Raw genomic sequence first — 15,732 nt, 5'->3', positions numbered from 1 at the left:
GTTTAATAGTACGTAACAGAAAGAAAAAAACAGTTCCATTACCATTCCCACCGCTTGTTCCGGCAAGTGCAGCAGCATTGTTGCTTTGGGTAGGACGGGGAGATGGTTCCCTCGAGCTAGAAGAATCACTTTCGCTGCTCGAACTTCCGGAATCGGATCCTCCCGAGCTACCCGAATCGGATCCACTGGAACTGGAGTCGGATGAACTACCGCTGCTGGACTCCGTACTTGTCGACTGCAATGATTAAAAACGATAAAGAGAATTGCCTCTTGAACAAGCGTACGATGGTTTATGTAGGAGATGTTTACCTTTTTACGCTGAGGCATCCTTTTCACGGTTCGATTGATTCTCGCTTAGACAAGCAAATATCTTCGACGGATAGGCTTTATTATTTTTCCTATACACAACCGCAACTAATATATAAACTATTTGAAACAATCCATTGGCATCAATGAAAATCCAACATCCGGTGAAGCTTTTCCGGAACAGGCCACTGCGTATCTTCTTCTTCTTCTTTTTAGTTATCTATTAACATTTAGACACTTTTAAACGCTTAGTTTACACCTTTGTTTTACACAAAATCTCACTACTTTTGTATAAATCTTTAAGCCATTCCTGCACTTCACCAAAGTACTTGGATGTTCAGGCCTGAAGCGAATGTTTTTGCAATTTGTAGGTTTATTGTGGCCAGCTCTTTCTGAAAGCTGTTTCTGTTTGTTTGTTGTGCGTTTGTTTTTTTCTGTCTATTTATATATTGTTTGACGTTTGCCGAGGGAGCTGTCATTTTCGTGAAAAAATAACAACAGCCAGATTACGCCATCGTGCCGGCAGTTTTTTTTTAATTTAAACGAAGAGCAATAACATTGTATTTTATTTATTTAAAAGAATAAATTACCAACTAAAGCTCAATTACTCCAAAAACAAAACTGAACTTTTCAAAAAAAATTTTATAAATTCTTATTTGACATCTTGACCCACTCACTCAACTGTCAACATCGGAAAACATGATTAAACCTTGTTTACAATTCATATGATAAACATTCTTGCCGCAGTCGCCGCGGATAGGATTGTGTCCTCCTGTTTTTTCACGTTTCAAAATGATTACAAATTAAGCCAAACTGGTGTGTTTCTACCCTAGCGGTGTGTCTTTTGTTGCCGAAACGATCCCGGATAGTGTAGAGTGTTTCCTTCCTTCGACACTCGCAGCTAAGTACGATTTAATCTAACCACAGTAGCGCCTGCAATACAAAAATGCATCCAACACTGGAGTACCTCAAAAGCCCGGAGCTTGTTGTGAAAGTACAGGAATATTTCGGAATCGAGTACAAGAAAACCAACCCTCTAGCCAAGAATCCCAATGGAACAGGTGCACCGAATGGCACAGCCATCGGTAACGGTAAAGGTGCGCCACCACCGGCCAATGGACACGCGGTGGTGAATCACGCGAATGAGAAGAAGATCGATGACAACGATGATAAAGCTTATCGGGTGACGAATTACTTCTGGTACGTGCTGTTCATCATCGGTACCGAGCTGGGGGATGAGATATTCTACGCCACGTTTATCCCGTTCTGGTTTTGGAACATTGACAGTGCCGTAGGGCGGCGGGTCGTTATGGTATGGTCAGCGATTATGTACGTAGGTAATATGAATGGAGATAGCGGTTGTTTTATGATCGATGATAATGTGCTGACATTGACCAATTATTGTAGGACAAAGCCTTAAGGATATCATCCGCTGGCCACGACCATCCTATCCAGCGGCACGGTTGCAGAAGAAATGGGGCCTCGAATATGGTATGCCATCCACACATGCGATGGTTTCGGTCGCGATCCCCTTTTCCGTGCTGATCTATACGTACGATCGATACATTTACTCGATGCCGGTTGGACTGGCGATCGCCTGTGTATGGTGTGCCGTGATATGCGTCAGCCGTGTTTATTTGGGAATGCATAGCGTGCTGGTAAGTGGTATCAGTAGCTCCAGGCATAAGAGGTCCATAGGCTTTTTATACTATGTGGTCTCTTGGTATTGCACAGTCCTTTGGTCGAAGAGGCCTCTCTTAATTGTAAAGTCTCTTGGTAAATGATGTCCCACACACTGTAAATTTTGTTGGTAGAAGTTAGAAGTGACTTTAATTACTAGGACTCTTAGTAGATAAAATATGGACGACAAAGTCTCTGCGACTACGACAAGGCCCCTTTGGCAGAAGATATCCTTTTTTCCATTCCGAGGAAAAGGCCCTTTGCACGATGAAGCATGAAAGATAAGATTTTTTCGATGGTATACCTTGGACAAAAAGGCAGCCAAAATCGCGCTAGTCGTACACCAACTTGAAAGATTTTATTTTCATATTTCTCACATTTTTTTTTTTTGCAGGACATACTTGCAGGACTGGTACTGGTCGTACTATTAATGATCCCACTAATCCCCATCGTTGACCGATTGGATCTAATAATCGTAACTTCCCGCTGGTCGCCAATATTCGTATTTTCGATATCAATTCTACTGATCGTATTTTATCCCGACCCCGGTAAATGGACCCCTACACGGTACGTACGAATCGCTAAACTACATCTCTTACATCAACTTACTAACGTTTCTCTCTCTCTCTCTCTCTCTCTCTCTCTCTCTCTCTCTCTCTCTCTCTCTCTCTCTCTTTCTTTCTCTCTATATTTTTCCTTCTTACAGCGGCGACACGGCCCTCACGGTTAGCGTTTGTGCTGGCATAGAACTTGGCGCTTGGCTCCACTACCATTTGGGAGAATTTCAGCAACCCGCCCAACCACCACCGTACGAAATCATCTGGCCTTCCTACAGTATGTTCGGCTTGTTACTGCTTCGCACCGTACTCGGACTGTGCTGTATCGTTGCATCTCGCGCCTTTGCCAAATCGATCTCGTACGCATTCGTTTGCTTCATACTCGGGCGGGACAAAAACGAACTGCGCCAGTCGGAAAATACGCTAGAAAACAAGAACAAAATTATTGTCGAACTTTCATACAAACTGTTCACGTACGGGGTGATCGGATTCAACACACAGTACCTGCTGCCGAGTGTGTTCAAGTTGCTAAACATTGGTCGACCGGATTTCTACACCGAAATCTAACCTCCCCCCAGAATGGCACCTGACACCAAAAAGTGCGTTTAGCGCAAAATAATCATCGCACATTCCATCCACGTAATGGCCGAACAACAGTGAGCAATTTAGAATTTAAGAAACTCATCACAAACACACATCTGAATCACATTTCTTCCAGCCAAAAAGCGAGAGTGTACCGAAAACAGGGTATGGTACTACTAATGTTGGCGGTTATTATTGGCACACACATACACACACCCGTACTCCACTATCTTTGTAAACCTTTTTCTCTTTGCTAGCTTTGCTGTTAAAGCCTTCACTCCACTCTTAAATGAATTCCAGTCGAATCTTGTCTTGCGTTCTTGTTGAATGCCTCAGAATCTAGACAAAACTTGATCGTTACGAAAGAGCGAAAAAACAACTTAGCTTCAGTTTCCTCTCCACTTAATAATACATCGTTTGTATTTGTATGTCTTTAAAAAAAGCAGGGTACGCTTAACGTAGCAATTAGAACAAGCAGTAATAATCAAATCACAAGTCTCACCAAGTATACCGTACAGGAACGGAACACGAAAGGGGTACAAGTGAACATTGTATCCGATTCCGGCAGGTAAGGGTGGAAACCTTTTTACTACAGAGCTTACACATCGCATCGCAACGAAACAAGAAATTCATACTGCCACCAGTAGCAGCAAGCAATTGAAAAATGAAGTCAACAACAACCGTCCACCCAGGGTGGACCGTAGGACCACCGCTCGGATGCAAAAGTATTCTAGTCTAAACAAGGCGCGCAACACGTCGTCAGTCGAGGACACGCAAACTTGACGCAGCGTTTTGTGCATCCGTGTGATCCGTGTTGGATGGCAGGTTGCTGCTTGTAGGTTGCAATTATATCAGTACAACTGTACGCTGTAGGGTTAGTGATTTTAGACAAGGTGGTTAGTATCGAAAGGAGATACGAGAAAAACAGATTAAACGACATCCATAGGGACAAGCGGTTTTCTTATCCACTCGCAAATGGCAGGTTGTTCACACGGAAGGAGAGCTGAGGATGCGAGTCTTTCACGAAATAAATAAACATTGATTAAATTTCCTTTCAAAATATAAAAGTTATAGTTAGTAGTATCTCTCTACTTATAACATTCGAATGGCTCTAATGTAAATTTAGGAAAGTGTACTGTTCGGCCTCGGTCTAGGAGTAAGTATCTACCACAGCTGACAAAATGTTTCAAAGGTGTAAAAAGAAATATACTAAGACCACATGTTTGGTGGCGCCCTTCTGCAGACTTGCCTGCCCTTGCTACAAATTTCGGCGGCAATCCACCACACCAAAATTTCACTTTTCGGTAGATACCTCAGAAGTGCGTCAGATACCTACGCACCTCCCTCTTTAACTTCAACTTCAAGGCAGTCTATGATACTGGGAAGCTAATCCGGCTGTTGAAGGCCTCTATGTACAGGGCGCAGTGCAAGATTCCGTACTCTCGCACTGTTACTTGCTCCGTCGTCAGATCTAGTTGGATCAAACCAGGTTTTTCCTGGATCCAGGAATTTTTCTAGTTTCTACCAGTGGATCCGCGTATCTGCTGACAACGTATTGAGACGACGTTTGTCATCAGCTTTGCTAAGGTGGGGCTAGTTAACCTTTTTTCTTGGACTAGCCAAGAGAAGTACTTAACCGCGGAGCAAAGTACAACCAGCAACGATTTCCCACAATTCCTCCAACGGAGTGGGGAAGCCCTACTGGAGTGCGGGACCGACATCCTTAGGGAAGGCAATGGCCAAACTTCAGCCGAATCTCAAGCCTGACCCCGGGTGTCTCCCGCTTCGCTCAGGTCGGACAGATTAACCTTTTTTCCTGGACAAGCCAGGAGAAGTATTCAACTTCGACCGGATTGGTTCCGGCGAAGATTTCCCCTAATTCTTCTGACAGAGCAAGGAAGCACTACTATAGTACGGGACGGGCATCCGTAAGCATCTTTCATTCCGAATCTGAAAGAGATCCTTCCAAAGACTTACAACGACCTTAGTGGATAAGGTGACTTAAACGACTCTTCGATTACGAACATGTTCGGATGGATGAGGGTTGTATGACTAAGCCTATTAGCGATCTCTCAGTCGCTTGCAAGACAAGATCTCTTGGAAGGCAAGTTCATTTAGAAAAGAAGGTCTCTCCTTCCAAACTCAGGTAATTTTGTACCTTGCGTACCTTACAAATCCACCCGAAAATTTTGCAATTGCTTCAACATGATTACAAAAGTTGTTGCATTCTATCATACTGGTTGCGCTATTCTTTGTTTTATATAAACGATTCTCAATTTTCTAAAAGAATTACTGTGGTCCTCCTTTTTCGAAGCGGTTTTGGGAAACTGGCTTGCATGCGTTACGAGCTTAGCGTGTTGAAAGGCGATAACAATGAATCGATTACGATCGTTCCCACCAACAAGCATGACCACCAGCATCCAAGGTCAGTCATATAGGTATTGGGGTGTGGGTTTTTTAGCTTTTACTTACAGCCGAATGTAATTGGGTGTTTATTTTTGTGCGAGCGATGGTTTTTATAACATTTCAGCTGATAAATTGAACACCTGACTGGACAGGACTGAACAATAAAACTTCGGTAAGAGATTTCTGTTAGGTGCGATACTACAATTGAATTTGTTTTCAACAAAATTTGTTTATTGCACAGTAAAAAGTGTATGTAACACGTGATATGTGTTTTGCTAGGAAATTTGGCTCTTCGCAGCAGGATAGTTAATATCCAGCCGATATTATTGTCTTCTTTTCAAATATTTAACAAAAAAAAAGTGAAAATAAAAGCATTGCTTGTATAAGTACATACAATTGGACGTTAAAATTCATCCCTCGATCGTCATAACGGCACGTTCAAATACTCGCATACAAACACCGAAAAGATTCGAATCAAATTGCGCACCGTCGGTACGTCCACGATATCACCATTATCTTCCAGCTTATGCCATACGTCCGGGAATGGGCTTGGAATGATGTGTAAAATGGGCACACCACGTTTTAAGAATGGAATGTGATCATCTTCGATGTATGCCGAGAAGGAATGTGGTTTGAAGTACGCGATCGATTTCTGTGTCGGTGAAACACTGCTCGTACTATAGTTTTCCAGATGGCCCAACTCATCCAACCTCCGTTCGACAGAAATTAGCTGTAAGTACCAATTTTCCGTTTCCGAAAAGTAGCTGTAAAAGTTCGGTTCCGGTGTTCCGAGCAGATCGAGCAGTACGAGCATATCCATCTTTTTAAGCGTACCGTCCTGTTCCATCCGGGTGGCAAGGTGCCGTGCACCGTACAGTGAATCCTTCTCGGACCACTGCTGGAATGCTTCTTCACCGTCAAAGAATATGAACTGTAAATTGAGGTCCGTTTTGGCTTTCACAGACCGTAGGTAGGGTTCGAGGGTGGCCGCCATCGTGATGAGCATCGCACACGGCACCGACGAATCCGTGGCTCCGATGAACTTTTGACCAGCAAAATATTTGCTATCGTAATGGCAGGCCAGTACCACATTACGCTCCGCGTTCGGATTGAGCGATGCGATTATATTGGCAAACCGAACCTTACCCAGAATCGGTACGGTTTCTTCAAACTCGTCCAAATCGACCGAATAGCCGAACCGCCTCATCTGTTCCACGATGTAATTTTTCACATTTTCGTGACCCACTGTACCGACCACACGCTCTACGAGCATATTTTCCAACGCCTGTGGTAATAGTGCCATCGGATCTACTGCCAATTGCTGAAGGCCACTGGTCGACACGGTGGAAGGAGTGTGCTTTTGCTGGGAAGAAAAATCGGGAGTAATTACAAACAAGCATGCAGCGGATTCAAGGTCTTTGGTACCATTCTGGCGTGCTTAGATAAAGCTTACCGCATTCTTTAGGTTTCCCGTCTGTGCGTTTGCGTTCAGGAATGCTATCACAACCAGCACCGGAATGATATGTACTCGTGGCATTTTTTTTTTTTTTCAAGCGTTGCACACCCCTTCTTGATTGATATGCGTGTTTCAAAAGTATGATTAGATGAATAATCGCGACACGGCACGGTCTGAACGGGTCCGTGCGTGGTCCCTCCTTCCAAACAAACGAACCGATTGTGATGAGCAACTTTCCGAGACAGCGGAGGTGTTGTGACTTTTCTTCCACGCATATTTGTTTTGGAAGTGGAAGGACGTCACTTTGAATCGTCAACTGTCAAGCTGCCATCCTGCGAAATTTGAAACGATCGTTATAAATGACATTTAAAAATCAGTTTTCGCGTCGTTTCATTGTCAAAAAATACTCTTTTGCTTCTATTACCACCCACCCGGGGTAGAGGTTAGGTTATATGACCAAAAATACAGCTTACTTCTATAATCACCTACTACGGGTAGGTCAAACTTTTTATATGGGAGTTTGCATTTTACGGGATAAGCTAATCACTTTTGGTCTGCTCGTCATATTTGCATGAAAATTTCAAGAGAGATGAGCCTATTGGTTGTCTAACTAATAAAAGTTAGTTGATAATTTAGGATTTGTTATGGTTAAAAATAATTCATACGAATAGCTTATTATTCGCTGCCGCAATGCCGATCATACATTGAATCTCTTCTAAAACAAAGACTATTCAGATGCAAAATAAAACGATTGATCACAAAATAAACAATTGATTAGTAAATATTAAGGTCAAAAAAAGGAAGAGATTATGCAAAAGTTTAATAAAATATCATCATTATGAGTTGCATGGAATATGATTAAAAATCAGTTTACTCATTTAGTTTTTGGATTTTTTTTTGTAATTATTTTATTATTCTGTTCCCTACTTACAATACTTTAAATCAAATGTGGCGTATCGTACCGTATCAGCAGCTGTACTTTGTCGTAATTTCCTAACAAGAGTTCCTGGTAGACGTTAAGCATCTTTAAGTACGGCATTACTAGTGGATGATTGCAGCTAGCCATCGATATTTTGGCCTGCTCATAATCTCCTATCAGAAACGATACCACCGCTCGATTGTAGTGCATCACGCAACGGGCAGCCTCGGCCGAATTGATGTTCCAGTGGGGTGATGCTCGCATACCGAAATCATCACCGGACAGGTCGGTGATAAATTTGGGCTCCAAGTAGGTGATCGCTTCCAGTGGTCGGTTCATCATAATTAATGCTTCCGCTGCGTACATGTGTGACAGTAATCTAATTTGGAAGAAAAAAGGATACAATTCAATTTAATTTGTATTCCATTTGAATAATTTTTCGCTTGTTGTTACTTACAAGTACGATTGCGGTAAATCTTTCATTGCCAACAGCTGTTTCGCATGCTTCAGTGCCAAGGTATACTCTCCAAGAGTATTTAGCACATAGCTGTATGCGGCCAAAACGGCACACTTGAGCTTATTGAACGAGGCCAACTTCATCGGCAAGGAAGGATTGCATGGTACACCTTCGAATAGCTTGTCCCACGGTACCGTTTTATCGGTGCTTTCCGATTGCCGGATTAGTTCCGGTTCGTGAAATTCTAATAATGTGACTGCATTGCGCAAACACAACGATCCAAACTCGAGCGTTGTAGCCGGAATGGCTAGCGATTGATCACCATCGACGACGGCCGTTTTAGGTACCGGATTTAGAACGTACTTCCGATGTACCCCACTACCGACCGTACCGTGGCAAATGTTGGTGTTTTGCGTTTGTTTCTCTTGCCGGTGGACCATAATGCAGCATTCGGCCAAACGTAGCCAAAGCCGGGGATTGTTGTGATTCGAGTTAAGGACAATCAGCATACATTCGAACGCTTCCTTGGGACGTTGAAGATGGAGCAAAGCAAGACCATGGTTGTAGAGGATTTCCGGTCGCTTCGTTGCACCGACACAGTACAGTGGTGAACCTTCAACCTTCTCCGTGGATGTGTCTTCCGTGGCTGACTTGTCGAACAGCAGGGCTTGTTGAAAGAAGCGTGCCGCAAGCGCGTAATGTTTCACCGAAAAGTGTATCACGCCCATATTGTTCGCCAGAATGGTGTTCTGATCCTCTCCGTGCTTGTTCACACTGACCGGTTCGTTGGTGAATTGTTTCGACAATTCCTTCGCTGCCATTTGATAATCGTTGCCCAAAAAATACTGATGTCCTTTAAGAATAGAGTACTCGGAAGTGTCTTCCAGTGGGATCGACATGTTCTTCTTGCCATTAAGCAAATTAGAACGGATCAGGATCAAGCGAAATTCTTTCCGGAACTCTTCAAACTGTAGCTCGGATATATCCTTACGGCTTTCATTGTCTATCAACGGTTCATCTTCATCCGAATCGCTTAGAATAGCGTACACCTGTATGCCCAACCGGTTCTGTAGCATTCCGAGCAATCGATTAGCCTTTTTCGGTTGGTTTGTGTCGAGCAGCAGATGGACGGTAAAGATACCGGCACGTCGCAGCAGATAATCATCCAACCGATCAAAATGGGACATAACGGCCAGCATTATCTTGAGTGCTGCTTGTGGTTGCTTGAAATGGTACAGGACGATGGCTTGATTCACGTAGGCGGCACAAGATTCGCGATCCTTTACTTCCACCGTACGTATCTCACCTACCAGCCCGGTCAACTGGATCATGGCCGAACGGAATTGATCGTACCGGCGAAGATCACTGTTGTAGAACTCTACCACTGCTTTGTTGTGCAGCACTTTCAGGTTGGAGTCTTGCGTTTTCAGCAGCTTTTGCAGTGTTTGATAACATGCATGGTAGTCAGCTCTGCAAGAGAGAGGAAAAAAGGCGTTTTACCTGATGATGTTCTTTTGTCCCATTGATATGCGTAGGCTTACTTTTGAAACTCAATAAATGCTTGCTGTTCCAGATCTCGCTCCTGGTCGGTTAGGGTGGGTTTTTTTGCAGAATTTGCTTCGGCCATGGTGAAAATATCTTTTGTTTTGAAAAACAAATTTTGACTGCGAAACGTCTGCACTACACAGGAGGCGCAAGAAAAAAGCAAAAACCCATAGTGTGATGTGATGTCAAATTTGGGCCATTTTCAGTAACAGTTGGATTGTAATTTATTACATGTTTTTACTCAAATTTGAAACTTTTAAGAAACTTAAAAGAGAGTTTACAATACATAAAACTACTGCTATAGTATTCACATCTTTTTGTACAAAAAGCTTACAATTTGGAAGTTTTTTAGTTATAAAAGAAATATTTAAAATGAGTGCAATTTTCATCGTGGTCGACCACTGTTCACCTTTCCAACGGAAAACGTCAAAATGCTATAAAAGCATCGCAACCCCCATTATGGCATGTCGGTTTGTTTCAATTTCGTGCTAAAGTTGAGTCGAGCGTGAATTGTGGCTTTTTGTATCGAATTTCGTGCAATTTTCCGTGTATCCGGTGTATCGTGTGTAGTGCGTTTTTGGTGTATTTAATCTGTGTGAAAGTGTAACGGTGCCCGCCATCCATCCGTGTGAAGGTAGGTTTTAAAGCGAATTTCTCCCTCAGTTGCCGGGTTCCTGGGCACAAGCATCCCAGGGATGCTGGCCAGGGTAGAGAAGAAGAAAGCCCCGTGAAAACCGGGTTTGCTTCGCGTCAGGACTTGCTTTGCATGTGTGTGTGTGTGTGTGCGTTTGGGGAGGGTGAAGCATCATCGCAACAGCGCGTCGTGCACATCATGTACGCCTTGTCTGTACAGTTGTGCGTACGTGAACTCGGAAGTGATCAATTATCAAAGCACTTTTTTTCGGGCCGGTACGAACGAAGTTGGTTCAGTCCGGCGGTGATGGGTTTAATTGTTCGAAATTGGCTCTCCCGTATATGCGAATAGCGTGCGAACGCGGGGCGAGGATAGAAGGAATAACCCGGTATATGAAGCATTAAAAACTTTGGCGTTGTGAGCGCCATTCTTCGCCTTGGGTACGGCAAAAAGGAACGGATGAAATGTTCGATAGAAAACGGGATAGAAAGAAGAATGAACGGAAAAAGACGGAAGGGAGATAGCTAGAGAGAAAGAGCGAAAGAGATAGAGACAAACGGGACATGAATCCAGCCAGTTTTTCGGTTATGTTACGCCGCGACCGCCGTCTTTCCACGCTGTCGGGGTTAAGCCCTCGGATGCGAGGCTTTCGTTTATGCTCACGTACACCATCACAATTATCGGCCGCATTCAAGTTACACCCGGTTTCGATGTATAGGTGCGGCGAGCATAGATCAATGCTCTACGGGTTAGAATGAGAAAGCAAGCCTGCTAAGGCTTCTACACTTTGTTCGCATGGAGTGTGTGTGATGGTCAATCCGACACATTTCGCCTATTTTTGAAACATTTGCAGTAGGCTGGGGCTTGGGGACGGTGATGATAATGATTGGAACTAATTCTGCTGGACACGATGCTTTCCTACATATCCGTCCATCAGCTATGGGGAGTTTGGGGGGGGGGGGGAATTGGAAGCGTCCTTAGATTGCAAAAGTAGCTGGTAGAGATGGAGCGACGAATCCACGCTGGTAGTTATGGTAACGCGCGTAGCCGCTATGTTGAGCCAGGGTTTCGTTGCTAGGTCCGAGATTGTGTTCTGAAAGAGAATGTTCTCTCGATTCTCTTCTCTGATTCTGAGATGCGAGTTGGCAGCATCGCTTCGCGGATATGCTAAAAGTCAGCACAGGGGAGATTTAAATTTGCCGAATTTGCTAACAGCGGCATTCGGCCAATCTAACGATGCCAATCAAAGTGTCCATTTTGGTTCAGCGAAGTTGCGAAATTTAGTGGGGAAGTTGAGTAATTCTAACATGGTCATTTTTTGGTCATTATATGTGTAATGCATGTAGTGAGAAGTATTATTTGAAAATAAATTTTTAAATTTATCATTTTTGATAATTTTAGATAGAGTTAAAGAGCGCTTTTCCTGACAAGGTTGAGGACTGTTTCTTACCGGATGGAAAGTTCTTCGATTCAATCTGTATTGGACACCTTGTGACCCTATGCTGAGAATCGTAATCAGCAATGTCAGAAGAAATCGGTACTTAAAACACGTTTGCTCTACAAATTACGAAGCTCTTGTCCGATAGTCAAAGTAATAATGCCCATTACATCGAGGCATAGTCCATAGTCTTCATCAGCCCAAGAATAGCAGGAAGGCTTACGGAGCAATTAAATGTAACCTTGAATTAAGTTCAACTTCGCAACAAAATACCATTAGATGCTCGACTAGATACACCAAAACCCTAACCTTTACCAGTGGCCGGGAGGCCAAAGTGTATCTTGTTCTCCAGCACAGTAATGAAGATGAAAGAATGAATGGTTCGAATGAGAAAATCATCGGCGGACACGCTAGATACGCCGGGCGGAACTGGTTCAATAAAGCACGCCACGCCGCGTATATCTAGCCGCGAGATCTTTCTATCTCTCTACACCAAGGGTCCGAATTTCCGAGCGGAGGCTTTTGTATGTTTGTGTGTGTGTGCGTTTTTATGTTTTCTCACTTCCCATGTCCACGCCGCTGCCGGTGTTGCGTCGGTTTTGTTGGCTTTTCCTTCCAAATTACGACCTCCTCTCTCGTGGTGGAATTGCTTGCAATATCAGACAAGACGATCGCACCGTGGGGGCCACGGTAACATCTTCTTTTGCGGAAAGCAACCACTTACGCAAGATTCGGGTGTGATATAGCGGATATGGAAAGCGACCCCGAAAAGTGGTTGTTGGGACCCAGTTTGTTCCGCTCCATCTGGGTAGCGTAGACCACTGGTACGCGGGTGTATTTTGGTGGTGTGGACACGATATGTTTCAAGTCAAAATTGCGATTGAAAATTGAGTAGCACCTTCCGAAAACAGTGCCACCAAAGCTCCGTATTCTACTTGCACAAAAAGATGTTCACATGTTGGTTGGTTTATTATCCTTCTTCCCATCCACACTTCTGTGGTCGTGTTCATAGCACCAGCAGCAGCAGCAGCAGCAACATGTTCACGAAACTCAGCGCAAATGTAGGTTTCAAGCGAAAGCGGGCGCGAGCGAGAACAACCCGCGTGGATCCTCTAACCTTTTTGGGTTTTTTTTTCCAACCTCAGCTCTTTCGTTAAAGCCCCATATTTCGAGATGGGAGACAACGGATCGGTACGTACTCGAATGGACGAGAGTTTATGCTCTCGTTTTGTTGTTTCCTTCATTCGAGGTGCGATGGAAGTTCCCATCCATATCATCTTGTCGGGAGGTCTCACAGCAGATGTTTCACTATTCCGCGCAATATGGAGAATGTGTCGAACCAGTGGTGGGATATTGCAAAGATGCCTTCGTACAGGCAAGCCAAGCACCATCTGAAATAATAATGCATTCTCTATTGAGCACGCTTTTGATCAGAGTTGATCATGCACACAACGTTTTCTGACGGGTTTAAATTAGCTTAAGAATCCTGAGCAGTGTTATGTATTTATTTTACACATATGGAATAAAAACATGCATGTGAATGCTGCGGTGTTCTACTTAGAAACGTGGTCATCAGTCATCAGTGGTATAAAGGGTTTGGATCGATAAAATGGAGCTTTTGAATCACTTGATAGCGGAATATTGTAAACTTCTTGTGGAAGTTTGCAATAATATAGTGGGATTTGGCATTCAGTTCGAAGTAACATCATATAATGGAATTTCTTATGAGCGCTTGGAGCTCCCTTGTTGCAGCATTTTCATACTCATGATAACAAATCCTTCGATATAGCAGATCCCTTTCTAGGATTCAATTTCGGAGAGTTTCAAAGCGTTGTCCACTTGTTCACAATTTTGCAACAGATGTGATGAACAGACACCGTGCTGCCTCTTGCCCGATATCATCTTCAAAAGTAACCAAACAAATTGCATAGGACTTAATTCCAATTTAACCCGAAGAAAACTTGACCTGCGGTGATTAAAACAAACTTTGAATTCCTTTGGATATGCAACTCAACCCGCTGCATGAATTCTTTTCCCCTCAAAAAAAAAAAAAAGAAGAGAAAATTGCTGGACAATATTCAAATTTATCATGTGATTATAGCGATTTGCTCTAAGCATATTTCAAGCGCAAGATTAACCGTCATTAAGAATTGGCCTCCTTCTGTAGCGGAGCGTGCAACACTTTCTTCTTCCAACTCTGTTTGCGGTTTGCTCGTGTAATATGTGTTTGCCAGAGTTTGCAGATAGGTCAATCGGTCACATCGTCGATATCAAACGGCGGTCACTTCATTTTACTGCATGCTCTCCCCAGCACCCCCGTGGGTAGCATTCAAAACGGACTTAGCTCCAAGGCACAAGGATTGCGTGTGTGTGTGTGTGTGTGTATGTCTAAACTTTTTACCTTCCCTGTTTCCAATTCGTAAGGGTGAATTTTCGTCCGCATTTGTTCGTAGCCTCCGGTTTGGTTTAAGCTCTGGCTTTCTCCTCTTGGCTGGAACCGTTGGGTGTTTGGTGAGATAGGGCCAACCCAACCCGACCGTGTAGGTCGATTAATAGACATCAATCGAGTGTGTGATTCCGATGGACGGGCGCGAGGGACCAACAAAACCTACCATCAATAGCTGTCATATATTTTGTACTTCTTTTTTCCATTTCTTTTTGTCTCAACCTTCACTATTTGACCTTAGTGGTGTGTGTCCATGTTGGTGGCGATGTTTGTACGTGGATGTGTCAATTTATCGCCATTCTAAGATCGCTTTCACTTCCCACTGTAGTAGGGAATGGGGTTTGAATCCCTCCTGCTTGCTGCTGCTCGTGCGTGCTGCCGTCAGCATTTCCATATGCAAAGGAGATATGTTTGCCGGTCATTGACTTCTTGACCCCCGAGTGAGTGCCTTCGATGGAAAGAGAGTACACGGGTATAGTAGATTCACATCTCGAGCTCTGTGTGTAAGGGCAACCTCCGGGCAACCTGCTATTTGCTTACCGAAGAACACCCTCGTGAGGCTGTTAACCGAATCACAGCAGCAGCAGCAACGGAATCGTACAACATAAAATAAAATAGATAAAAGATTGATTGGTCTAATTGAATTACGTTATCAGCTGAGGGGGAAAGAGTAATGGAAGGAGCACGGGAAAGGAACACAATTCCCATGTTCGGATGAAGGTCCACCATCACCTTCCCGTATCCAGATATACTGGTGGTTACGTACGATGGGTGCGCTGGTGCACTGTTATCTTCGATTGCGAAGCTGATAGGAAGATTTCTCAGTGATTTGTGTAGCACGCGCCCGTTTTATTGCTTTATCGGTTAGAGGAAGCGTTAGTTCCGTTTTGTGCTTGATCCAGAAACATGAGTATGCAGTTGGCCAGCATGTGGTTTTTTTTCTTTCGCTTTCTTTTTTTTGTTGACCATACGATGTGTGACGTACTACTGTGCCCGAAAAATAAAGTGACTTAGCGTTTTTTTCTTAAATGTTTTTTTTTTTTATATTGGGACAAATGAAGGCCATCACCTTCAAAGTAATCTCCTTCCGATGCAATGTACCTCTTCCACCTCTTCTCCCACTCCTCAAAGCAGGTGGAAAACGCGACTGTTGGGATGTCCTTTAGTTTTGGCGCGCGAAATTTGACATCCAATGTCACCTTACCTCTCGGACGCAGTAGTATGACTCATGCTGGAGAAGACTTTGAAAAATAATAAAATATTGTTTGATGACAAATAACTGCATCTTCATTATTAGGCCAGTAAT

General features: G+C 43.6%; 4 protein-coding genes across 4 annotated transcripts in view; 1 reads left to right on the top strand and 3 right to left on the bottom strand.

Annotated features, from left to right (window-relative positions):
* Positions 1-362, bottom strand: part of LOC126565837 (histone acetyltransferase KAT7) — a 56,478-nt gene extending 56,116 nt beyond the window's left edge. Inside the window, exons 1-2 of the mRNA XM_050223047.1 lie at positions 310-362; positions 43-235 (exon numbers count right to left, since the gene is read on the bottom strand). Of these exons, the coding sequence (XP_050079004.1) occupies positions 43-235; positions 310-327 (211 nt within the window). The 5' untranslated portion in view covers positions 328-362. The remainder of the gene's footprint in view (positions 1-42; positions 236-309) is intronic.
* The window catches only part of LOC126564988 (glutaminyl-peptide cyclotransferase-like), a 194,660-nt gene extending 187,592 nt beyond the window's left edge, over positions 1-7,068 (bottom strand). Inside the window, exons 1-2 of the mRNA XM_050222122.1 lie at positions 6,985-7,068; positions 5,934-6,894 (exon numbers count right to left, since the gene is read on the bottom strand). Coding sequence (XP_050078079.1) covers positions 5,956-6,894; positions 6,985-7,068 — 1,023 coding nt within the window. The 3' untranslated portion in view covers positions 5,934-5,955. The remainder of the gene's footprint in view (positions 1-5,933; positions 6,895-6,984) is intronic.
* LOC126564773 (sphingosine-1-phosphate phosphatase 1-like) lies at positions 1,245-3,110 on the top strand. Its single transcript, XM_050221879.1, has 4 exons — positions 1,245-1,643; positions 1,714-1,964; positions 2,381-2,553; positions 2,693-3,110. Exons 1-4 carry the CDS (start codon positions 1,253-1,255, stop codon positions 3,108-3,110), a joined length of 1,233 nt encoding a protein of 410 aa, XP_050077836.1. The 5' UTR covers positions 1,245-1,252.
* Positions 7,069-7,911: 843 nt separating the features above from the next.
* On the bottom strand, positions 7,912-9,990 carry LOC126564311 (CCR4-NOT transcription complex subunit 10). Its single transcript, XM_050221313.1, has 3 exons — positions 9,905-9,990; positions 8,364-9,833; positions 7,912-8,285 (listed from the first exon to the last, which is right to left on the bottom strand). The coding sequence occupies exons 1-3, from the start codon at positions 9,988-9,990 to the stop codon at positions 7,925-7,927; spliced, it is 1,917 nt and encodes a 638-aa protein (XP_050077270.1). The 3' UTR covers positions 7,912-7,924.
* Positions 9,991-15,732: the final 5,742 nt, after the last annotated feature.

This window comes from Anopheles maculipalpis, chromosome 3RL, assembly GCF_943734695.1.
Source record: "Anopheles maculipalpis chromosome 3RL, idAnoMacuDA_375_x, whole genome shotgun sequence".
Lineage (NCBI taxonomy): Eukaryota > Metazoa > Arthropoda > Insecta > Diptera > Culicidae > Anopheles > Anopheles maculipalpis.
This window is presented reverse-complemented; position numbering and strand designations above follow the sequence as displayed.